We start from the raw sequence: 25,568 nt of genomic DNA on the forward strand, positions 1-25,568 counted from the left end.
GAGGTACCTTTCTCTGAAGGGAGAAGAGAACTTCCACTTTGACCACGACCTTGTCTAAATATGATCAGAGTTGGTGAACTCAAAAGGCTTCCATAGCCTTGGCAACTCATGACAAGAGCCTAGGGTGATTACTGATGCCATAAACAAGAGTGTCATTTTGTTAGGTCAACAAGAGGAGTCACTGTGCACTTACTCCTCATGTAGAATCTCTGTCCTTAATGTGCTGTACATTGTGATTTAATGCTATAACTAGTACTCAAACAGTATTTTTCATTTTGTGTTTCTATGTGGGTGCAAACTGATGAAATCTTTACTTAATATATGCTAAACTGATCTTCTGTATATAAAGAGAATTGAAAATGAATCTTGATGTGAATGGAAGGGGGAGGGGGAGGGAAAGGGGTGGGTTGTGGGTGGGAGGGAAGTTATGGGGGGGAAGCCATTGTAATCCATAAGCTGTACTTTGGAAATTTATATTCATTAAATAAAAGTTAAAAAAAAAAAAAAGAAAGTTAATTAAGGTTCTTAAAAAAAAAGTGAAATTAACTTCAAGCTGCAATGACTTTAAACAGACCTTGTCTTGACTGCTGAGGCACAGTTTTGTTTTTGTGCAAATTGTTCAATTCTTTATTTAGTATAGAGTTGATCTTCTATGTATAAAGTTAATAAAAAATGGATATTAGTGGAGAATGGGACTGGGAATGGGAGAAGGGGGAGGAGGAGGGGTGGGAGTGTGGGTTGGAGGGCAGGTATGGTGGGAAGAATCACTCCTATTAGAATATTCCTAAAGTTGTACTTATGAAATGCATGAACTTTGTATTCCTTAAATAAGAGATTCCTTTGGGGGAAAAAAAAAATCCAAAAACTAAAAAGTATTCACTGACTACTAACTACGTCAGGCAAGTTCAGTATCGGAATGAATTCAAAGATGACCAAGACCCGGTCCCTACTGCCTAAGAACTGCAGTCTTGGGAGAAATGACAACAGTGGTATCCGTCTTTAGAGCGCTCTTGAGGATTAGCAGGAGGGCACACCTAAGTGCTCTGTAAGTGGCAGTTATTTGAATAAATGAAACAGGTTCATAAATTCAGGGAGTGCGAGTTTTTGAAAGGCTCAGCTTCTTAAACTTTTGAAATTATTTTTTTCAGGACTACTACAATAATGTAAGACTTTGAACTATGTTTCTTATATATTACTTCTTTTATATTTATTTATACAATAATGCTTTTAGAAGAAATGAAAGGAAAGCAAATAAAGGTATAGTAATCTATTTATAATGGTTCAGTGCCTTCACACAAACTTCCCAATACTTGAGTGTTTTTCAGGCTAAAATGTTTGCTGTGGGTTTATTAGAATTGGTACTCTGAAATGAAAGCATCTTACTCTACTTATTCTAGATGGTCCACAGCTGGAAGCTGCTGTCATAATAGTATTATTTTAAAGCAAATTCAAAGATTCCCACTGAATTTGATTCTTGCAGTGCTACATTACTTTGCACAGTAAATAAAAAAAATTATGTTTTTGAATTGAATTCATAGATGAAATCTTTTAGGGGTGGGCAAAAAAAATCTCTTGGGGATACACAGAAATGTATTTTTCCCTAGAAAAACTGGGGAGATGAATGGCCCCTGGAGCAGATCATATACTGGTAAATGCCAACCCAACAGACCTCACAGGTTAATTGTCGCTCCCCCTCTTCGCGGAGGAACGACACAGGACCCTGCGCTGTTCTTTTGTCTGCTCGGCCCTCCCCGGGTTTGCTGCTGGTTCTTCCCGGGTTGGCTACCGAACCTTCTACCTCAGTGGAAGGGCGATTCCCCCTGCCACTTTCCCCACTTCCGCGGGGGAGCGGCACACCACCGGCCGGCTCTCTCGGGGGCTGCTTAGGTGTTCCTTCAGGTGTTCCTGGTGCATGCTGTCTCTCTCCTCCTTTATAGTCCTCTTTCACCAATCCCAACTCTGCTACCCACACGCTGAGTACGCTGCTCTCCTCCAATCAGGAGCAGGATCAGCTCCTGCAGGTCATCACTCAAGTTGGCGAGAGGCAGCTGTGTAGAAGCTATTTCCTCCTCTCCCAGCGCCATATTGTGGGTGAGCAGATGCATAGAATAAGTCTTAATTCCAGTAACAGTCTAGTCCGAGTTGCTCCCCACAGTTAATCTGAGGGAACTCCTGTCCTTCCTTTGAATAATTTTGATAAGAACAATTCTTAAAGGTGACACAGTAATTTTCAAAGGCTCCAAGTTTGGGGCCGGCACTGTGGCGTAGTGGGTAAGGCTACCACCTGTGGTGCCGGCATCCCATATGGGCACCAACTCGAGTTCCAGCTGCTCCACTTCTGATCCAGCTCTCTGCTGTGGCCCGGGAAAGCAGTGGAAGATGGCCCAAAGCCTTGGGCCCCTGTACCTACTTGGGAGACCAGGAGGAGGCTCCTAGCTTTGTATCAGTGTAGCTCCAGACATTGCAGCCATCTGGGAAGTGGACTAGTGGAGGACCTCCCTCCCTCCCTCTCTCTCTCTGCCTTCAAATAAATAAATAAATCTTTTTTTTTTTTTAAAGGCCTCAAGTTTTCTGACAACAAAATCTTTTTCCCACTTTTTTCAAGGTCACGAAATCCATTTGTTTTCAAAGAAAACTACTGGCCTTTTTTTTTTTCAGCCTAATTCTAAGTAATAGAGAGTGTTTGCAAAATCAGGAAAACCCTGATAAAACTGTGCCAGACTTTTCTGTGGGAGTACAAGTGGGATTACCACTGATGTAACTGGCAGCAAAAAAAGTCTGGCCAACAGCCAACGAAAAGTGGGACACAGCACATGTCAATGAGAGGGAATCAGAAGTCGGGGAGGGGCCACCTTCCCCTGGGCTGCTCTGGGGGCAGGAAAATTTGGAGCAGAAGGGGCTATCAGCAGATTTCAGTACTGTTGATGACAACCAATGAACCAACAGTAGTAGCAAAAACAACTATTAAATGAATGTGACACAAGATATGTTATCCTATTCAATGCTTATATGGTCTTTTTGACTTTATTACTTTTCTCAAGATCACATAGTAAATGACAAGGCCAGGATTCATTCCCAGATCTGCAGTCAATTCTCTTAGCTATTAAAACAACATGACAGATGTGATATTTGTTGTTAATTGGAGGCTTAAGAACACATATAAACATTGGCCTGGCCACAGTCATGTATTCTGGCATTAAAGAAAAACGAAGGGGGGGAAATAATTTTTTAATTTTATTTTTAGCAAATTGCCCAAGGTCACATAACTAGCAGGCACGGCACTGATTCACTTTGTCAACTCTGTGATCTCCCATTACGCTACACTGCACTGCCTTCCACAGCAGATTCTAAGAGCAGCAGGGACACAAGGTCATTATGTAACTTGTTAAAAATGCCTCTCGAGGACTGCCATTGCCAGCATTCTATGGAAAGATTCTCTAGCAGAAGGCAAAGAGTTAGGGGACATATAGTCAAACTCTGGCTAAAACCACACAATCTACATTGTTAAATGGCCAGGAATTTTCATTTAATATATGCAGAAGACTGCGTATGGAATCTAATTATCAAGTACTACCAGGTCAAAATTACTTAGTTTTCTACCCATGTATCCTTTAGGTCTAACCTAGCACATGGTGGAATGGAAGCTTAAAAAAAAAAAACCTGCTGAATGAATGAATAATTATTAGATAATATCAATGGTAATTATTAACTGACCAAGGTCTGTCAGCAGGATGTGTGATAAACAGGTGGCTGGTCACATGACAGCTAAAAATCTCAGCAGGGCTGAGGGAGACTGCTGAAACCTGTAGAAATACCACAAGGGTTCTGTGAGTTCTGCAAGGGACAGAGGTGATGCAACTGCTCTAGTTCCATGAAGGACAACAAACTTTAAGAGGTGTGCAACACCCTGCCAGGAAGGACTTGAACACGAGTGTGCACAGAGCACCTCTGTGTGAGGGACGGAAGTCAGAAAGATGAACAGGGCCAGATATGAGAACCTGCAGGAGCTTATGGTCTAAGTCAGATGAGGGTTCTGCAGAAAAGAGAAACAGGAGGGCCGCAGAAACTAAGGTCAGCCAGACCTGAGTTTGCACTTCTGACCTGGAACTATAGCTCTTCATCACGGCTGAGTTTCTTCATCTAAGGTGAAGACTATCACCTTAGATGTTGGGAGGATTAAATGGAAACAGATTTTAGGAAGGCAGATGGTACCTCTTTTCCTTCTTAATAGGGAGAAACCTAAACTCGGCTGTAGGTAACAAAACATTGCCAATGTAATAATAAATGCTCATCTTGCCTGTTTACTATCTTGTTTATCACAATTCAAAGACATCAGCTGGCCCAGGATACTGCAATTAAACAATGGGTTTACTCTCAGAGCTGACATCACCAAATTAAACTGCATCCAACTTTGTAGAGACATCTGGTATATACATTTTGTCATTTCCATTCTGCTCAATTCACTTTCCATTATAACCTTTGCATCTCTAAATTGAAAAGAATTGTTAGCTATTTTAAAAAGGTCAAAATAGCAATCATTTGTCTTACTACACACTTCTTTGACTACGAAGATTGAACATTTTTGACTGTATTGTTTTCTACATTACATTTTTTGGACAAAACCATCCCCTGTCATCTTTGTAATACAGAAAAATAGGCTTTTTTCAGAACAAGCATCAATAATAATTCCCAAAAGATTATAAAATCAGCCAACCCCTGATTCATTCAGCTTCGGGAGAGTTAAAAAAAAAGTTTCTGATGAGGCCACAGAATGACGCAGGTAATCACAAGACAAAACTCATTGTTTTAGTAAAAGAATATTCTAAACTATCTGACCCAAATCCATACACAAACATACTTGGGCAAACTTTCACTACTGGATTTCATGCTAGCTACATCTCATCACCAGAAAGCATAACAAATGAGCGGAGAAAATTAGCAGACACACTTACTGTAGCATGTGAGATGGTCAGAATCCCATTCTTGACAACACATTTCCTTCTCTGCCATACTTTCCGGATCCTGAGGAGTAAGTCAAACAAACTGGATATAGTATCTGATTTACTCTGGGACAAGCAGTTACAAGTGCGAGGCATAATAATACCTACAAAAACCCACCCCAGCCCAAAGCTATATACAACACAAAATCCTTCCTTTTTTTTTTTTTTAAATACCAAGCAGAAGGTAATTCAGATGAGCATGCATGAACAAGGATGCTCATTACAGCACTCTTCCCTTCTTAAAAATTTTATTTAACAAAAATATTACTTATATGTTTGAGAGAGAGATTTTTCCATTCACTGGTCCACTCCCCAAATGCCTGCAATAACCAGAGTTGGGTCCAGTTGATGTCAGGAGCCTCCAATTCCATCCAGGTCTCTACCATGGGTGGCAGAGACCCATGTACTTCAGCCATTATTTGCTCCTCCTAGGATGCACAGTAGTAAGGAGACAGATAGGAAATGGGGGAGCTGGGACTGGAACCAGGCACTCCAACATGGGATGTGGTACCCCAATACTGCTGTACCAAACACCTTCCAAAATTTTTTTTTTTTAATTTGAGAACCAGAGAGTGGGAAAGACAGAGAAAGACAGACGCAGAGAAGGAGAACTCCCATGCACAGGTTCATTCCCCAGATTTTTGCAATGGCTAGAGCTTGACTGGGGCCAAAATCAGAGTCTGAAACACAATCTAGGTTCTGGTTAGTGATCACTGCTACCTCCCAGGGTCTACATCAGCAGGAAGTCGAGTCAAGTATTGAACTTACATACTCCAAACTGGGACACAGACAACTTAACTGCTAGCCTAAATGTCTGCTCCTACAGCACGGCTTCTGATAGAGAACATGGGAAACAGAAACCAGAGAAATCTAATAGCAGGACAGTGAATGAATGAATTGCAGTTACCAAACAGATAAAATTTTCCTCTCTGGAAAGGGGACCCAGATCTTAGGGAATGTGCTAATAAGTGTTAAACACACTTGTATCTGTGAATCTTTTATAGGAAAGCTGTGTTGATTACTTCTGTAACTAATCTATTTTTTCCCTAAAGAAACCTTTTATGAGTACTAATTTCTAAGTACAACTTTAGGAATACAGTGATTCTTCCTTCTACGATACCTGCCCTCCAACCGCCAATCACACTCCAACTCTTCCTCCCCATTCCCAGTCCTATTCTCCATTAAGATTCATTTTCAATTAATTTTATACATAGAAGACCAATTTTATACTAAGATTAATGATTTCAACAATTTGCACACACACACGCAAAACTATAAAACTGAGAACAAGTTTTACAGTTAATTCTCTTAATACAACTCATTGAGGACAGAAGTCCTGCAAGGGAAGTAACTGCAGTGACTACTGTTGCTAATTCAACAATTAACACTGCTATGTATGGTGTCAGTGATCACCTGAGGCACTTGACATGAGCTGTCAAGGCTATGGAAACCATTTGAATAAATACATTATTCTTTAAAATAAATAAATAAAATTTAGACAAGGTCATAAGCAAAGTGGAAGTTCTCTTCTCCTTTGATGGACATTTCTTTCCACTGGGGTCTCTCTCACAAAGATCCTTCATGTAGGACTTCTTTTTGCCACAGTGTCTTGGCTTTCCTAACTGGGGCGAGGTGAAACCTCATTGAGGTTTTGATTTGCGTTTCATGAAGGGTAGTGATCCTGAGTATTTTTTTCATGTGTCTTTTGGCCATTTGGATTTCGTCTTTTGAAAAACGTCTGTTTAAGTCCTTTGCCCATTTCTTAACTGGGCTGTTCGTTTTGTTGATGTGGAGTTTCTTGATCTCTTTATATATTCTGATTATTAATCCTTTATCAATAATTGCATAGTTTACAAATAATTTCTCCCATTCTGTCAATTGCCTCTTCACTTTCCTGAGTGTTTCTTTTGCTGTACAGAGACTTTTCAATTTGATGTAATCCCATTTGTTAATTTTATCTCTGACTGCCTATGTCTCTGGGGTCTTTTCCAAGAACTCTTTGTGCCAATATCTTGCAGGGTTTCCCCAAAGTTCTCTAATTAATTTGATGACACTAGGTCATAGATTTAGGTCTTTAATCCATTTTGAATGGATTTTAAAATAAGATCTAAGGTAGGGGTCCTCTTCATATTTCTGCATGTGGAAATCCAGTTTTCCCAGTACCATTTATTGAAGAGACTGTGCTTGCTCTAGGGACTGGCTTTAGCTCCTTGGTCAAATGTAAGTTGGTTGTGGATGTTTGGATTGATTTCTGGTGTTTCTATTCTGTTCCATTGGTCTATTCATTTTTATACCAGTACCAGGCTGTTCTATCCATCTGTTTTGTACCAGAACCCATCTTGAAATCTGGTATTATACCGCCTCCAGGTTTGTTTTTGTTGTATAAGACTGCTTTAGCTATTTGAGGTCTCCTGTGTTTCTATATGACTTTCAGCATCATTTTTTCTAGATCTGAGACACACTGAATCTATAAATTGCTTTCAGAACAATGGACATTTGATGATATTGATTCTTCCAATCCATGAACATGGAAGATTTTTCCAGTGCTTTTTAAATCTTTCTTTAATGTATTTCTTTCTTCAATGTTTTGTAATTCTCATCGTAGAGATCTTTGACATCCTTGGTAAATTTATTCCAAGGTATTTGATTTTTTTTTGGTAGCTATTATGATCTTAGAAGTTCTTTCTCAGTCAGGGCATTGTCTGTGTATACAAAGCCTGTTGATTTTTATGTACTGATTTTATATCCTGCTACTCTACCAAACTCTTTTATGAGTTCCATTAGTCTCTTGATGGAGTCTTTTGGATTCCCTACATACAGAATCATTTTATCTGCAAATAGAGATAGTTTGATTTCCTCTTTCCCAATTTGTATCACTTTGATTTCTTTTTCTTGCATAATGGCTCTGGCTAAAACTTTCAGGACTATACTGAATAACAAGGTTGAGAGGGGCATCCTTATCTGGTTCTGGATCTCAGTGGGAATGCTTCCAACTTTTCCCCAATGCATAGGACACTGGCTGTGGGTTTGTCATAAACTGCCTTGACTGTGTTCAGCAATGCTCCTTTTATACCCAATTCGCTTAAAGTTTTCATCATGAAATGGTGTTGTATTTTATCAAATGCTTTCTCTGCATCTATTGAGATAATCATATGCTTTGCTAATGTGATATACCATACTGATTGCTTCGCGAATGTTGAACCATCCCTACATGCCAGGGATAAATCCCACTTGGTCTGGGTGAATGATCTTTCTGATGTATTGTTGGATTCAATTGGCTAGAATTCTGTTGAGGATTTTTGCATCTATGTTCATCAGGGAAACTGGTCTGTAGTTCTCTTTCTCTGTTGCATCTTTTCTGGGTTTAAGAATAAAGGTGATGCTGGCTTCATGGAAATAATTTAAGATTGCCTCCCTTTAAATTGTTGTGAATAACTTCATAGGAATTGTAGTTAGTTCCCCTTTAAATGGTAGAATTCAGCAGTGAAGCCATCTGGTCCTGGGCTTTTCTTTGTTGGGAGGGTCTTTATTACTGGTTCAATTTCTGTCTTGGTAATGGGTCGGTTTAGGTTTTCTCTGTCTTCATGGCTCAGTTTAGGTAGGTTGTATGTGTCCAGGAATCTATCCATTTCTTCTAGGTTTCCCAGCAATACCCCTTGTAAAGTAACCAGGGATCCCTGATCATGTGGAGCTGGCCACAGTGACTGTCCAAATCCCAGCCACACCCTGAGTCCTCCCATGCAGCCTCAGTGTTTTCACAGTCCTGGCACACAAGCCTCCCAGTGACAAGCACCCAGCCCCTTGTCTGTTCTCCCCAACACTCAGGAATCTTCACTTGGCTGGATGCTGAGTGGGGATATTTTCTGGCACAGCTGTTACATATGGCCAAAATGGTGCCTGCTCTCTTTCAGCTTGTTATAAGATGCCATTGCAAGGTGATTGGGGAGAGAGGAAATGTGTCACCCTTTTGTTTTTTCCCCTCTAGTTTGGCAGGTACACTATCCCCTATAGGCTTCAAGCCAAATTCCCTCTAGGCTCTTCCTGGCTTGGGCTGCTACAATCTAGTCTCACCTCATTTGCCCAATGCTGGTTGGTGCAGAGGGTCTCGGCTGCTGGGTCCTGAGTTGTGCGGGTCCTTGCCCACCATGTAGGTCCAGTGTGTCCCTCCAATTTGTGTAGCGTTTCCTCTGCTATTTTCTCCCTAACTCTTCCCTGAAACGGCACTCTTTCCACTTTTTTTAAACTCTAATCAATTTTTTAAAGTAAGGGATCTGCTATGCAAGGAAGAAGGGGAGTGAGGCTGCCTCAAGATAAAGAACTTTTAGGGTCCAGGCATCTGGAATGTGTAATCATCATTTCTGGTAACTCACACACCTCTTTTTTAAGGGTCTTCTAGAGCAAAACACGATGCTGCCAGCATCACTGAAAAGAGAACTGTTCATGATTCACATGGGGAAGTAAATTATGTCTGAATCAGTAGTTGTGACACACGCTTTGAAAAATTTGGTTTGATGATGCCAAAGGATGGAAAAGGCCAGAGAACTATTTTCAACTTGCGTTTTTGGTGACGCTCTAGGGGAAGGCAGAGACTGCACATGGGGTAGATCCACACATGTGCAGGGAGGCAGCGATGTACCTCCCACATCCATCAGGTGAACAGAAATGGGCCTAAAGCAGGAATTCCCTGAGAGGAGGCTTCATGGGCCTTCTGTTGCCACAGAAACAAATGACATCTGAGGAGACCACTGTAATTTCCTAGGAACTGAAAAGAACATAATCTTGTGTTTTTCTTTCCCTTCTTAAATCAGTCCTCTAAGAAAAACGCCAACACAAATTTACACCAACTCTAAAAGCAGACTGTCTGTCTTCTGGGACATGTAACAACTAGAAGCAGAGTTTGTTCCAAAGCCTGCTCACGGGAGAAGAAAGCGTCTCACCGAAGGTAAACTGAACATAATGTACTCAAAATGCAGGGGTCCTTTGTAGGTAATTTACAACCACTAACTGACACACTGTCCTCAAACTACAGCTAAATCACAGACTTTCTTCTGCTAGCACTGACCAGAGAAATGTGTGGTTAGAGTTACTTTCTGTCGAAAAGTCACTCCTGCACTTGGTTAATATAACCAGCTCTCTGCAGGTAATCCTGCATCTCATCTAACTTCACAAAAGCCACTCAGGAGGAAGGAAGTATTCCCTGCATCCACTAAGTCAAAACTAGTGTCATCAACGCCAGCAACTCATTTTAAAATATCAAACCCAACAACCAAAGGATTCAATCTCGGGCAAACCTGTCCCTATACTCGGTATGTTTATTCTATTTTAAAAGTTCTATTGCTCGCAAGTTCTTTCTACACCTATGTATTAAGGAAACATAAGATATAAAGATACCTATATTCTCTTGTATAACAAATGCAGCTAAGAATCCTCCGCCTTGCGGCGCCGGCACACCGGGTTCTAGTCCCTGTTGGGGCGCTGGATTCTGTCCCGGTTGCCCCTCTTCCAGGCCAGCTCTCTGCTGTGGCCAGGGAGTGCAGTGGAGGATGCCCCAGGTGCTTGGGCCCTGCACCCCATGGGAGACCAGGATAAGTACCTGGCTCCTGGCTCCTGCCATCGGATCAGCGCGGTGCGCCGGCCCCGGTGGCCATTGGAGGGTGAACCAACGGTAAAGGAAGACCTTTCTCTCTATGTCTCTCTCTCTCACTGTCCACTCTGCCTGTAAAAAAAAAAAAAAAAAAAAAAAAAAAGACTTAAAGAAAAAAACAAAAAACAAATGCAGCTAAGGAAAGTAATACAAAAGCTTTCATTTTTTAGGGTAATGGAGATCGTTAATGAGGTGCATCCAGATTGCCAGACGAAAAGGAAACGATCTTAAGATATGTCCTCACAGGCAGAGCAGCTTCACAGGGTTTTTGTGAACACTCTGATAACGTTTCCTCTTGAGTCACCTGTCTGTACTGAAAGCTTTATGGATGCTTGAGTCTGTGTGGCTCCTGAATGGACATATTGGGACTCTTGCCATCTGATGTCTGGGCAGTGCCACACAGGTCATTCCAAGTTAGAATCTCAGAATGTCAGAAAAGAAAGTATCCATTAGAAGGTACCAACCTCAATACTGGATCATTTGGGCGTTGGTCCCAGAGCCACCACCACTAGCTATGTGATGCTGCCCATGAACACATGATGTTGCGCATGCACACGTGATGTTGCTCATGTGGGGTCCAAGGGAACTCATGTTCTCTGTCTAAATCATGAAGATCATAATGCCCACCTTCTGGGACTATTTTGAGAAAATATGTGTAAAGCAATTGCTCCTTTGATTCTCAGTAAATGCCTTAGGGGCACAAAGTATTAAACTTATTTTAAAAACTTTTAAATTGTTTATCAAATTCTACAAGTAACCTTTAAGGAATAAGAAGTATTCCAAAATTAGGGTCAGCAAAACAAAAACAAAAACAAATAAAAACCAAAACCCAAACAAAAAAACCCACATACTATGAACAAATTACTGTCTTCATGTCTAAGCACTTCAACTTTTCCCTCCTTCATAGCAAGCAATCACAAGCAATCCTGGATCATTATTGTTTGTTTTTCCTGCCTGTTCAATTATTACAAGAGTGGACTGTCTGATGCCAACTTCAAGATGTGACCGTCTTTCATGATCTCCTAACAGACTGCAGGCAAGGTGAGGGTGAGGACCACACTGCATCTACTGTACCTTCCAGCATCGTAGACTGCCCCAGGCACAAGGGTTTTTCACCAGTGTGTGTGCACTGAGGGCATGAACAACAGAACAAAAGAATGGAGGAGTGGAGGTGAGTTTCTGGCGTGCATACCCAAGGGGTAACAATAGAACTGTGTTTCCTTTTTCATAGGAAGGGGAGATACCTGACGTGAAGTTAGAAGATCAGGTTGGTTCAAGTCTGGGCTCTCGTACTTACTGTCTGTCTGATCTCAGTTAAATTATTTCCTCTCTTTGTAAAAGGTCTCCAATGAGAAGAGAGAGAGGCATCCCGCAGTGTGACAGGTAGAGGGAGGATGGCTCACAAGATGATAATTTCCTTGAATGTATTAGGGTGTGTGAAGTAAACACTTAATGGAAAGACTTTTTGATCTTCCTTGAGCATATAAATGTTAATGGCTTCACTTAGGAACAGATTGTAATATTTTCAAGAAAACTGTTGTGGCTTTAGGTGAGGAGTGTTAGGAAAAAAATGGTTCCATACTTTGCTTCAAAAGACATGTAATAGTACACCACTTCTCACAACAGAACACATTAACTGTCTTTTTGATGGAGGAAGAACAAGCTGTCACATTTAGAAGAAATGCCTGTATCATAGATGACTGGGAAAAGGACCAACATTGGAAGTGAGTTTATGTATACTTGGTCCCATGGTCTTGGTGGTAGGGATTTATTTTCTCCTTTTTCTTTTTAAAAATTTTTTATTTATATTAAAGGCAGAGTTACAGAGAGAGAGAGAGAGAGAGAGAGTGAATCATCCAATGGTTCACTCCCCAAATTGACCACAATGGCCAGGCTTGGGCCAGGCTGGAGCCAGGAGCCAGGAGATTCATCTGGATCTCCCATGTAGATGTAGGGGTCCATGGGATTGCTCATCTTCTACTCCTTTCCCAGGAGCATTAGCAGGAAGCTGGATCAGAAGTGGAGCAACCAGGACTCGAACTAGTGCCCACATGGGATGCCACATTGCAGATGGCAGCTTTACATGCTACATACAGCACTGGCCCCATCATCTCTTACTTCTAGCAGGACTTCATGCTCTGTGATAAACTTGACACTGTGCCAAGTGTTGAGGCGTCTTTTCCTTTATACCCGGTATCAACAGGTCCTGTTGGTCCTACCTTCCTTGGTCACCATCTGACCACTTCTTATGACTTCTACTGCTGCTCCAGGGTCTGCACTATCGCCTCCCGTCTGGGTTTGTGCAACAGTGTCCTGACACTGCTCCTGCCCTTGTGGCCTACACAACCATTCTTAGCATGGCAGCCAGCGAGAGCAAATCTTTCAGAACACCTCAGATTCTGTCACTCATCTGCTCAAAATCCTCCAGTGATTCCCAGTCCCACTCAGTGGCTTCCAAAGCCCCAGTGGCTTGGCTCCCTCTTCCTTCATCTCCTGGGATCTCTTGGCTCACTCCAGCTCTGCTGCACTCCTGGCCACTCCCTCTTTCCCAGGTATCTAGTTTGTTCCTCCCCTTCCTTCAGTTCTTTGCTCAAACATCATCTCAGCAAAATCTTCCCTGACCACCTCTATGGTAGCAGGAACCACTCTCAGCATCTTTTCTTGCTTCGCTTCATCTTTGTCCATATCTATCTACCATGTTTTTACTTACTGGTATCTGTTTCCCCTCTTAGAATATAAGCTCTCTAAGGGTAAGGACTTTGGTTCAATGTTATATTCCCAGTGCCTAGAAGAATGAGTCCAAGATATATAGTAGGGTTCTCGGAAGGCACTTGCTGAATGCAAACAGAGTTACAAGCAAAACAGTCACAGAAACCTACATTAACTTTCAAGAAATTAAAACTAAAAAATGTGCACATCTTAGATAAAGGTAAGAAGCACGTCCACAATCAGAAAACAAGGATCTTTCATTTAAAAAAGGATGATAGAAAACAGGAAAATCAAATTTCTAAGTATACATTTGCTACAAAGCAGAAGTACTCATTCAAGCAACAGAAAGAAGGGCAGGGTGGCAAGGCCAGAGCAGAAAATGGGGCCAGAGGAGGCTGGGGAGGAAGGCCCGGCCGAGATGCTAACTACAACAGTAAACCACTGGAGTCCTATAAACAGGGGAACGGCACTTCTGAGAAGACCACACTGAGTACAAGAAAGAGGTGGAACCGGAGAAGGAGAAGAGTGAGTGACACAGTGAGACCATTCGGGAGGCTCCGACACCATCCAGGAGAGATGACAATGGCTCATCTAGAGCAGGGTAGTGGAGACACCAAGAAGTCTGTTATTTTCAAGTTGAAAGAGGAAAGGCTTTAGTTAGACTGATTTAAAAGGAGACAGAGGAGTCCAAGGTGATCCCCAGGTTGAGGTGGGGCATCCCACTCAGAGAAAACCCTCAATGAATAAAAGCAGAGGGACAGGTGGGTATGAGGTGAGCATTTGCCTGCTTCATATGCTACTCAGAACCTACCTTCCTAAACTGAAGGTTACAGACCAGAGGTGCCATTGAGGGGTCACAGAACAATCTTCTACTAAAGACAGCAGCTTAAAACTTAAGAGTTACTAAAAGCAGTGTGCTAAAGGTCTGTAGCTAGTGTCCTAGCAAACTCTGGTGTGCGTTTTCCTATTGAGAGGCTGGAAAAGTTCCCAGGTAAGAACACCCAGTAGGCATGCTAATTACACCTGGGGCCCTGGGGGAGAGGAGGCCCATACGAACCCATCACTCTTCTTCAGTAGGTAGCCCTTCTTCTCACTGCCATACTCCTTGTTTCCCTGGAGCTGGTGCATGCTGTAACCTCCTTGCCGGCTCTGGGAATCCTAGGAAAGAGAACGTGCACGTTTAACAAACATTGAAGATGATTCTCAAATCCTTGTCTCTACTCTGCTACTGAGTCTTTGCCTACTGGTCTGGATGGAAGAGAATTCTAGAACTCTGAGCTGCCAGGTCCTTGCCTTTATCTTAGAGGAAGAAACAGGGCAGGTAATCAGGAGCAAAAGCCACAAGTCCCAGGTTCAAGTCAGGGCTGGGGCCCGGGGTGTAGGTCCCTTATTGCTAGTTCAGAACCCAGCTCTACTGTGAACTGAATTCAAACAAACACAATGTGCTGTGTGCCATCAAATGACTCACGCCAGTTTACACAGCAGCAGCAGAAGCAAATGCAAGGAGGACTGGTAAACTGAAGTGGACCAAGAACAGAAACACACAGCCTGGACATGCTCTTCCCGTGGGCTGCACCTCTACTCCTTTTTCTGCTGGTTACCACCAGTCAAAGGGGTGACTCCCGAGAGAGGTGCTAACAATTACCATACAGCCCTTGTCTCTTTGTTTTTAACTAACTAGTGCTCTTTAAATATAGCTATAACCATATTTTGTATTGAAAAAGATGATTCTAGTCAGTATCAAGTGTATGATGTGGTGACGAAGGTGACAAGGGCAAGATCAACAGCAGAGACACACATAAGCTTGGCTTCATGTCAGCATTCCACTGGCCACTTAACCACCAAAGACTGCACGACTTGAAACAGCCATACATTATGAAAATGTAATAAATAAATGAACAATGCTGAGCTGCAAAAGGAGAACATGAGTGTTCAGACATGTATGTAAGATAATATATTCTCACAAAAAAATAGTGACTTACTCTCCTAGACTTCGATCAGGAAGGGCAAAAGCAACAGAGAAAAAAGGCAGACATGTGAAAATAAGAGTTAATTTCATTGAAAATCTTACCACACATAATTTAAGCAGTTTATATTATACACATAGAAAACATCATTGTAAACAACATTAAAACTAGGCAACACATACCTTTAAAATTGTCATACTGGGTGATGGGACAATAAAATATCAAATTTTACTTCAGGTAATGTTGAGTAGACTCAGAAACACAGCAGAGTGGAAGCAAAGAAGTACACATTTCACCAGGACAAAATGGTTGGCAAACCTCATGCATGAGTGTGCAAGGAATCAACACCTCACTAAAACCCAAAATTAGTTACTCAGAAAATCTAATAAGAGCTGCAAATTATAGGAGTCTTTGTTTTTTTGTTTTTTGTGTTTTTTTTTTTTTTTTTCTTAAATAATGAGCACTTGTCATTGCTGATGACATGTTGTGTATGGCATATCCTGAAAGCCAAAGGGCTTCTGTCTGGCATTTAGAATCCTTTTGGGCTGGATAGTGTGTATTCAGAGATGCAAACAATTGAAAGAAAAATCTATAGGACAGCGTACCTTTGTAAGACTATTCTAGGCATGAGAAGTTCTGTGTTCAAATACAAGTCCTGAACACCTCCTAGAAGCCAGGTATTAAGCGACCTGAACAGGACACAAGCCCTGGTGTGAGATGGATGTTCACACTCTGACTATATCACTGCCCTGTTATCTGGTGCAAGTGAACGAGAGCAAGACTCGTTGACTCACATGAAAGACACTATAAACCTAAGTATTTCCTTAGGTGGAGTCATCCCTCTGTCTTCAACAGCCGAGATTCCCTCCAACTTAACCATCTGATTGGACAATTTAAGTCACTGGGATAGGGGTGGAACCTAGACTGGGATCTAGAAATCTCTTGCAAAATTCCCCTGAATGTTTACTTTTAATCAGGGCCCAGAGCCCTAACCTCCACGTAATGTGGCCATGCTTCCTGGATGTAGACAGGACTGAGGGACTGCCCTAAATAACAGGCGGAGGAAGCACAGCCTCTAGGGACAGACCCCAGCAACAACAGTGGGAACGTAGAGGAGCGTGCTCCTAACTCTAACAAAGAAGAAAACAAGATCGAAGATTAGCTCAGTGCGGGGCGCTGAGTGGTGGGACAAAACAAGAGGCAGGGATAAGATATCCGCAGGTGTCTGCTTTAATCAAATGAAATTATAGGAAAACTGTTCAACTACAGATTTAGTCAGGTAACTAGTCAGGAGGTTACAGCCCGCACCAGCTCTAGGAACACGGCAGTGAGAAGACGGGCTATGTGCTGAAGAAAAGTGATGGGTCGTATGGGCCCCCTCTCCGCAGGGCTCCAGGGTCTAATCTACCTTCTGGATCTATTAGAAACAAAATCTACATCCCCTTGGATATCAACTCTTACTAAAGCAAACCACCCCTTCCTCAGATCCTTGGTCAGAACCTACACTTTTCTGCCTGCATAACTCTCAGGTCTGTGTGATGTTTTAAACCAACACTTCTCTAGCTCTGACGCATTTGCTAAGCTCTAAAAGTCTGTGATTTATGAAAACTACTGTTTGGTAAAGTTACCATTTAGTCATTCCTTACATATATTTATTACTAAATTCTCAGTTACAAACAGACTGAATGGGTTCATTTTAACATCAGATAAATACGCTTTTAAAGGTGAACAAAGTCGTTACATCTAGGCTTTGGACCTCATTAGACTGAGCAGGAAGGAAGTAGGATGTTTCAAAATGTTGCTAAATTAACAATCAATAAACCTAAATTAACAACTAACGAGTTTCATGTTTAACAAAGTCACACCAATTACTGTTTGTGTGCCTTGCTCAGCAGGGCACTCTAGGGCAATGGGAAGTGGATCTTTTCGATCAAGTAGGTATTGGAGAATTACTACAGTAATAATAATAATTATCAATATACACACATAAAACCAAAGAAATGAATTGGTACAAATTCTCTGGAAGCATAATCATGTACTTAAGAAAGAGAAATACAAGTGAAAAACTCATTTGGACAAAAATATAACACTAAACAATAAACTTAAAATAAAACCTTGGGGAAATTACATAATGTGGGACAGGAAATATAAACTACAGAATGAAACTAAACAATTATTTTTTAGTTCAATTTCCTTTTCTTTATTAGCAGTACAGACAAATCACCTTTTTATCTGAAACTATATTAACATATAAAATGCGTTATTAAGGAATAAAACCTCAAATCTTTTTAAACTGCAAGCAATTACACATTGATCAATGTGGCTAAAAATGTTTCTAGCATCCAATTTAAAACTAAATTTCTCCTATGGAACTTTTAAATTTCTTGGGTGAAAGGCTCTATTTTGTTTCAATTTACTGAATACATACTGAGCGGTTTTAGGGCACCAGATAAACGGGCCAGCTTCTGTGAAGAAGATAGAGAAGCGACACACAGCATCCGTGAAACCTGTGAACCATGCTGTGCCGGGCCCTTCACAGTGTTTATCAGGGACTTAAATGGAAAGCTGGGCTTTTTGCATTGATTCAGTGTATCCTAAATGGGATGGGTGGGTGGCACTATTACAAATAAAATAGTTTCAATCCTAAAAATAGGCAGCAAATACTTCTTTTGGAAAGTTAGGCTAGAGAAAAAGAGAAAGATAATTTCATAAAATAACTTCCAGAAGACAAGAAAAACTGAACTGGACTTCACTAGGAAAAACGAGACTTCCAAAGCTCTGCGTATCCTACAGGTTGAGTATCCCTAATCTGAAAATTCAAAATCCAAAATGCTCCAGAATCCACACCTTTTCAAGAGTAAATACTCAAAAAGTATAGATTTTGGATTTTCTGGTTAGGGATACACGCTTGTTAATATCTATGCAAATATTTCAAAACTCAGAACTCCAAAACCTGCAACACTTCTGATATCAAGCACTTTGAATAAGGAATACTCAATCTGTATTTGCAACTAAAATGCTTGGAACTTCTTTTAACGAAACCAGGTTAAAATCGGTGTGTGTGTGTGTGTGTGTATGGGGTAAGTGATCTATTGTGTTTTAATCTCTAGGCAATCTTTATTTGAAAGGCAGAGTATTGGAGACAGAGGGAGAGTAACAGGGAGAGAGAGGGGTAGAAGGAGAGAGAGAGCCCATGTCCCATATGTTGTTTCACTCCCCAAAGCCAGGAACTCCATCAATGTCTCCATCGTGGGTAGTGTAGACCCAAGAACTTGAGCTACCTTATGCTGCCTTCCCAAATGCACCCAACAGGAAGCCGGATTGGAAGTGGAGCAGCCGGAACTCGAACGGGTGCGACATGAGACGCTGGCACTGTAGGCAGCAGGTTAATCTGCTGCATCACAACTCTGCCCCTCCTCAGCAATCTTTCAGACAGCTCAAAACAGCAGTGCTATGATGACAGCTCCCTGATGGGCAGTCTACATTTACTCCATGTTATTATAAATCATTCCTTTCTGAACACAGTTTGCAATGAGGTGATGAACAGCTTGAGAAAGGGACAAACATGCTGTGAAAGAGAGATTTTACCTGTAAAACAGTCCGGGCGTGATGCTAACAAAAATTCAGCATTTATTAATTTGAAGTGGAATTAAAAGAAATCAAATCATGTGCATGTCATTGTGTACATACTCTTTTGGCTTACATATTTTGTTCTTTAGCTAGCAAAAAACTTCAGTCTCCATGCAAAACAAAGGGACTGTCATGTTTCTTGGCCCCCCCCCTTTTTTTTCAAGGAAATGTACATATATAGGAAGGAGGTAATACTATGTGACAAAAGAAAGAGGAGAGGTTAAGTCACAGTTTTTCTCCCTGACAGAATTCTACTGCTTATGCCCCCTCCCACTTGGGTCTTTTTACTGCTCGTCCACTAAGCAATCATCAGGGAGGAGACTGCGTCCCCTCGGGTTTGTATGTCGGCAACAAGCACCTTCAAAATGAGCACGTTCAAAGAGTCAAGTGCGCGTGTTTCAGTATGAAGTCTCCTGGGGCTCCGATACCCACGAGTTGTTCTAAAGCACAGCTGGAGGCCTCCAACTGCAGCTGCAGGCTCTGCCTGAGACTCTGGATGGCACGGGTGCAGATGTTCCCTGCATGCACACAGGTGTCCCTGGCCACTCGTCTACTCCAGATGGGTTAGCAGGTCCCCAGGGTTAGGATCTGAGGCTACTTCAAAAATTCATGGAAGGTTCTGTTCACATTAGCACAAAAAAGTTTTTTTTCAGAATACACATCTTCAAGGGCCCTTGTCTAGGATACTCTCTCAGTTCACCAAAACCAAGTGACTGTACAAAAAACTGGATTCAGAGAAGCAGAAGAAGAGGGTGATATTCACTCAGTAAAGAAAACCCTCAGGGTGCTTTAAATAGCTAGTGTCACAGGCGCAGGGTGCCCGGTGTTCTAGGGGGTTACCTTTTCTTTGTTTTAGAACCATGACCTCTGTTCAGAAAATGTGGGAATTTTAAAAACAGTAGCTCTGAAATGTAAGCAATGGTGTTCACTATCTAAACATTTAAAAAAATTATTTAATTTTACTCATTTGAAGGACAGAAGAAGACAGCAAGCATGGGAGCTCTCTCCTATCTGCTGGTTTGCTTCCCAAAAGTCCACAAAGACCGGGACTGGGCTGTGTTGAAACCAGGAGCTGGGAACTCAATGTGGGTCTCCCACATGGGTGGCAGAGACCTAACAACTCGACTAATCACCTGCTGCCTCCTAAGGTGCACACTGGGAGAAGCTGCAACTGGGAGCTGGGCCTTGACTCGAACTCAGGTGCTCAAATATGGGACGCAGAGGCATCCCGGGTGGCATCTTAACTGCTATGCTAAACGCCTGCTCCCGGTACTCACAATTAACATCACACACTTATTAGTGGTCCACGATCAGGTCTGAGCTTCCACCTCAGAAATCACATTTCTTACTCTTCCATGTACTCTGCCCTAAACTCTTTGTGACCCTTGAACTGCCAGGCAGTTTTCTATCCCAGAACCTTCTAGATTTGTTCCCTGTGGCTTCAGGTTGTCTCCCAGTGCATCTCTAATAGCATGGATACTAGGAAGGCACGACTGATTGCGCTTGTTAAGGCCAGTTCATTCTGCTTCATAATGACCTCCCTGATGGCAGGCACTAAAGCTGAAGAATGGTGTCTGGCATACAGCAGTTACTAACTCAATGTTTGACACATTATTTATAATTAAAACTCTGTACCACATTCATCCAACATCTATTATACAATGTAGAGTAGGGGCCATTTCACCTTCTGTCTTCCTAATTGAGGGACAAAGCTTTTGCAGGATTTAAAATATTTCCTTGGCAAAATGAGACTTGGCCCTTTCGGCTGCCAGAAAGAGAAAGTCTCAAGAGGGGAATCCAGGGGTGTGCCCCTGCTACACATCAGCGGCCCAAGAAGATACACCCCTGAAGCTCACATCTTCAAAGCCAGGATCAGAAATCTGGAGCCACGGGAATGCAGACAGGGGTCGTCTTTTTTAAAAGGAGAGAAAAGGAGCTAAAATAGTCTCTGTGCTGTGCATCACAGGAGGCACACACTTGCATGTGTCATCTTATCAGTTTCCACAACTACCCTGGCGGGAAGCCATCGGTGTGCCTGCTTTGCAGACTGGGACACAGTCTCACATGTGCTATCTTAGCCCTGATCAGAGTGTACAGACCACCTACCTCTTTCTGATCAAGTTGAAGAGATGATTTTATTAAGTCTCGGAGTGCAGTTAACTGTTTCTTTTCTTCATCCTGCGTCTGTTTTATCTGTGAACGACAGACTCAGGTCTATTACTTTATGCTCCTTTATGCTCTCGTGAAGAGTTTAATTTACCCAAATATACCATTCACTGAACTACTCAGTTATATATTCGATTTTCTCATTGAAGTTCTTCACATTGTCTCATTTTCTATTAGAAGCATTCTCCTATTTTATGAAAATACCAGTGATTTTTGAAATTAGTGAACAATGAGACATGCTTTCTTATTAAATTACACATCTAGGCAAGATCACTAGCTCTGAAGCAGGGTGTTAGGATACATTAAGAAATAGCATTGAGGCTGTGCTTCTGGTTTTTCCAAGACTGCGGGTGGTAATAGCAGAATGTGATTAAATGGGTCTGAAGAGAATTTTAAGAATTCAGGAATCCAGTGGGGTCATTGCAAATATAAAATTTCTATAGCACTACATGAGGACAAAGGATTGTGTTACTTTTTTTTTTTTTTTTTTTTTTGACAGGCAGAGTGGACGGTGAGAGAGAGAGACAGAGAGAAAGGTCTTCCTTTGCCGTTGGTTCACCCTCTAATGGCCGCTGCGGCCGGCGCACCGCGCCGATCCGATGGCAGGAGCCAGGTGCTTATCCTGGTCTCCCATGGGGTGCAGGGCCCAAGCACTTGGGCCATCCTCCACTGCACTCCCGGGCCACAGCAGAGAGCTGGCCTGGAAGAGGAGCAACCGGGACAGAATCCGGCGCCCCGACTGGGACTAGAACCTGGTGTGCTGGTGCCGCAAGGCGGAGGATTAGCCTAGTGAGCCGCGGTGCCGGCCAGGATTGTGCTACTTTTAAAAATTACTTGGAACTTAAATGTAGGTTAAGTAGTAATAGCAAATCTTTTTGTCATTCCAAAGCCTTCTTTGAAGAACCTGATGTACTCATAATAAAATTCTTTTACTATTATTCATTCCAAAACCAAAATGAGCAACAACTTTTCCATTTCTACATATGCATTTGGTTTTCTCCTCAAAAGATTTCCTTTCAATTTTCTACTATAAAAATAAAACTTAGATATTAAAAAAAAAGCATAAAAAAGCATAAACCCATAAACCTGCTTACTTAGTCACTTAATTTTTATTTTTCCATGCTCAAACTCTCTTATTGACACTGACACGTGACACTACTGAACCTCAGTGGAGAGCCAGCCAGGACGGAAGCTTCTCTATTCCCTTCCGCTGCTGCTCCCAAGCCCTGAGAAGGTACTCTGAAACACACGGGCACTGATGAGTTCAGCGGAAGGCTTGTCTGCTCTGGGTTCCGACACATTACTAAACACTTCCTGCTTTATTAATCTAACACAGATTTCAAATTGAAAGATATTTACCCATGAAAGAGGGTTAAGATGTATGTATTTTGTAAAAAATACAAACAAAAAAAAACTTACATTATATAAGTCAGCAGCCAATTTTTCAGTGTACTGTTTCAGTTTATCAGCTATTTTCAAGCCATCCTGGAAGAAACTACAATAGAAAATGTTAGAGATTTATAAGCAATATAAAAAAGAAACTAAAATTACTTACAAAATTTGCAGCTACCCATTTATATACTTACTGTCTACCACATTTATCTTCACAAGACAGTTATAAAATTCATTTTAGTATTTATAACAATATTTGACACCTGATAGAAGATACCACACAGACACTATCAATTAGTTTTAGTCCTAACACGGTGATTTCTTAATGTATATACTCATCTGTATGCAGAAAAATTCCTCCTGTTTGGATCATATTTTAACTCAAAATGGAGAGAAAGACTTGGTAAGCAGTGGGATATCATGAAGTCAAACTGACACTACAAGGAGTTAGGGGCCTGAACTGAAGATAATGCAAGAGAAAGTCAGACTTCATTCAGCTTCCAAAGATTCATGTGTTTCAACAAACACATACTTGACACACAGGATTTCAGAGCAGTGGCACTGATGGAAAACGTTAGCCTGCCGCTTGTATAAAAAGTTTGCATTATTTCACCTGATTAGTGACCCCAGCATCCCATATGGGTGCCGGTATGAGTCCCCACTAGAGGGCTCCACTTCTGATCTAGCTCCCTGATAATGTGCCTGAGAAAGCAGTGGAAGATGGCCCAAGTGCTTGGGCCCCTGTGCCCTTGTGGGACACCTGGAAGAAGCTCCTGGCTTCAGCCTGACCCAGCCCCAGCCATTTGGGGAGTGAACTAACAGATGGACGATCTCTTTCTCTGTTTCTCCCCTCTCTCTCTGTAACACTGCATTTCAAAATCTTGAAAAAAAAAAAAAAAAAGAAAAAAAAAAAGAAAAGCAATGACATGAAGGGGATCTTACTTGGGTAAAAATAATGAAGCAATTTTCTACTTACTTGCATTGTGCATGATAATATTTGATAAGATTCTGTAGCAGATCCACGCCCTTTTTGGTCTTGATTTCATTAACTTTAATTAGATACTGTAGAAATAAAATAGAACTTTATGTTGTTAATTGCAGACAGGGTTCTTTAGTTCTTGGTTTAGCTGGCAGACCAACACTTGTGAATATGCACACATTAATGAGCCCCAGTGGCCTTGCGACAATTCGAGCTTAGTATAGGGAACCAGTATTCCCTTTTGGCAAAGTGTATAAAACAAACTGGTTAAATGTTAGCATTTTTATAAATTCCGATGATTAGTTTATCATACAAGCAGAAGTAACAGGCAGCCACAACATTCTAGAAAAACTTATTATTTCCCTCTGATGCAGTGGATCTCAAGCTTATAGGTCATATGGTCAAAATCTGAAACATAGGTTGCCTTTTGCAGTTAGAGGTAAAGTAGCATTGCCTTTGTGGAATATGTTCTGAGACAGCGGAACTGACAGCAAGAAGGTGAATCAGAAAGAATTTTTTTGTTCCTTTTCGACAATGAAAGAATAAAAATGCAAACAACCTATTATTAATTTATGCAGTTAACTAAACACTGTTGCTTTTGATTTTTCACTGCTGGCCAAAATTTTCTGCTCACTTGTTTTATTGAGAGAAAGTATTCTTGAGCAGTTGGGCTCAAGAACCAGAGGCTTTTGAAGAAGAAAAAGAAAGAAAATATAGAGGAGAGGCCAGTGCCGCGGCTCACTAGGCTAATCCTCTGCCTTGCGGCACCGGCACACCAGGTTCTAGTCCCGGTCGGGACTATGGATTCTGTCCCAGTTGCCCCTCTTCCAGGCCAGCTCTCTGCTGTGGCCAGGGAGTGCAGTGGAGGATGGCCCAAGTCCTTGGGCCCTGCACCCCATGGGAGACCAGGAGAAGTACCTGGCTCCTGCCATTGGATCAGCGTGGTGCGCCGGCCACAGCGTGCCGGCCACAGCGGCCATTGGAGGGTGAACCAATGGCAAAGGAAGACCTTTCTCTCTGTCTCTCTCTCTCACTGTCCACTCTGCCTGTCAAAAAAAAAAAAAAAAAATATATATATATATATATATATAGAGAGAGAGAGAGAGAGAGAGAGAGAGAGGGGAGAAAAACTTTAAGCTATGAACCATCTCCCCTTTACCTGTTTCTGTAAAGTAAGGTGACTCCACTAGTCCACAGCAGAGCTGGCAGGGCTTGCTCCCTAGGACAGAATGCCAGCATCCTACACAAGTTCAGCTTGAGAAACCCTGCACTCAGTTGTAAGCAGCATGCTTTTCACTGCAAGTTTTCAGGAAGTCAGCCTTCCTTAATGACTACTTAAGATTTCATTCAACTGGACATATGGTTAAAAAAAAAAAAAAAACAAACATGCTCTAAACCCGTACCAATGACAATATTCACCAGTGTTACCCCTCATCAAATCTTTCTTTCCCGCATGATCACTCACAAGCAACGTCAAAGTTCTCACCAAAGAATCCTGTTTTGGCTTAAAGAGCCCCATAGGACCAAGGCTCAAATTATGAGACAACAGTGCCATGGTGGGTCCCAAAAGGCTTGGAGAAAAATGGAGATTAGAATCCTTAAGAAACGGTCCCCTCCTCTAGTCACACACAGCCTGCCTGTGCACATAAAGACTGCTGACTAGATTTCCGTGCTGAACCCAGGCCGGGACGCAGTCTGTTCTTACTTCGCACATCTGCAGCTGAAACAGACGCCTTTCCTTCTCCATTTCCTCTGCGATCTCGGCTCCTGTTATCTCCGTGCGGATCATGCCGTGCTGTTTTGCGTGCTCTCTTTTCTCCTTCTCAATTTTTGTACTGGAATGAAGCAGATGTCATCATTAAAAAAAGGCATTCATGTACAACGCCAAGAGACTCTGGATGATAACAACGTGTCAATGTATGTTCATCAAATGCACCACTCTGGTGGGGATCCCTGAAAGCAGGGGAGGCTGTGTATGTGTTGAGGCAAACTCTCCGCCTTCTGCTCAAAAAGAAAGTCTATTAAAAGCAAACCACACTCAAGACTTTACTGAAAACCATCTATTATTTCTCAATTACTAA

At 41.8% G+C, this 25,568-nt stretch overlaps 1 protein-coding gene across 8 annotated transcripts in view; it reads right to left on the reverse strand.

The window, feature by feature from the left end:
* ASAP1 (ArfGAP with SH3 domain, ankyrin repeat and PH domain 1) overlaps positions 1-25,568 on the reverse strand; it is a 381,209-nt gene that overhangs the window by 79,135 nt on the left and 276,506 nt on the right. For all 8 annotated transcript variants that reach the window (XM_051844826.2, XM_051844821.2, XM_051844824.2 and 5 more), the window contains 6 exons: positions 25,193-25,322; positions 23,485-23,570; positions 22,536-22,611; positions 21,057-21,143; positions 14,411-14,511; positions 4,953-5,022 (listed from right to left, as the gene is read on the reverse strand). In XM_051844826.2, coding sequence (XP_051700786.1) covers positions 4,953-5,022; positions 14,411-14,511; positions 21,057-21,143; positions 22,536-22,611; positions 23,485-23,570; positions 25,193-25,322 — 550 coding nt within the window. The remainder of the gene's footprint in view (positions 1-4,952; positions 5,023-14,410; positions 14,512-21,056; positions 21,144-22,535; positions 22,612-23,484; positions 23,571-25,192; positions 25,323-25,568) is intronic.

The sequence above is a fragment of the Oryctolagus cuniculus genome, chromosome 6, assembly GCF_964237555.1.
Source record: "Oryctolagus cuniculus chromosome 6, mOryCun1.1, whole genome shotgun sequence".
Taxonomy (NCBI): domain Eukaryota; kingdom Metazoa; phylum Chordata; class Mammalia; order Lagomorpha; family Leporidae; genus Oryctolagus; species Oryctolagus cuniculus.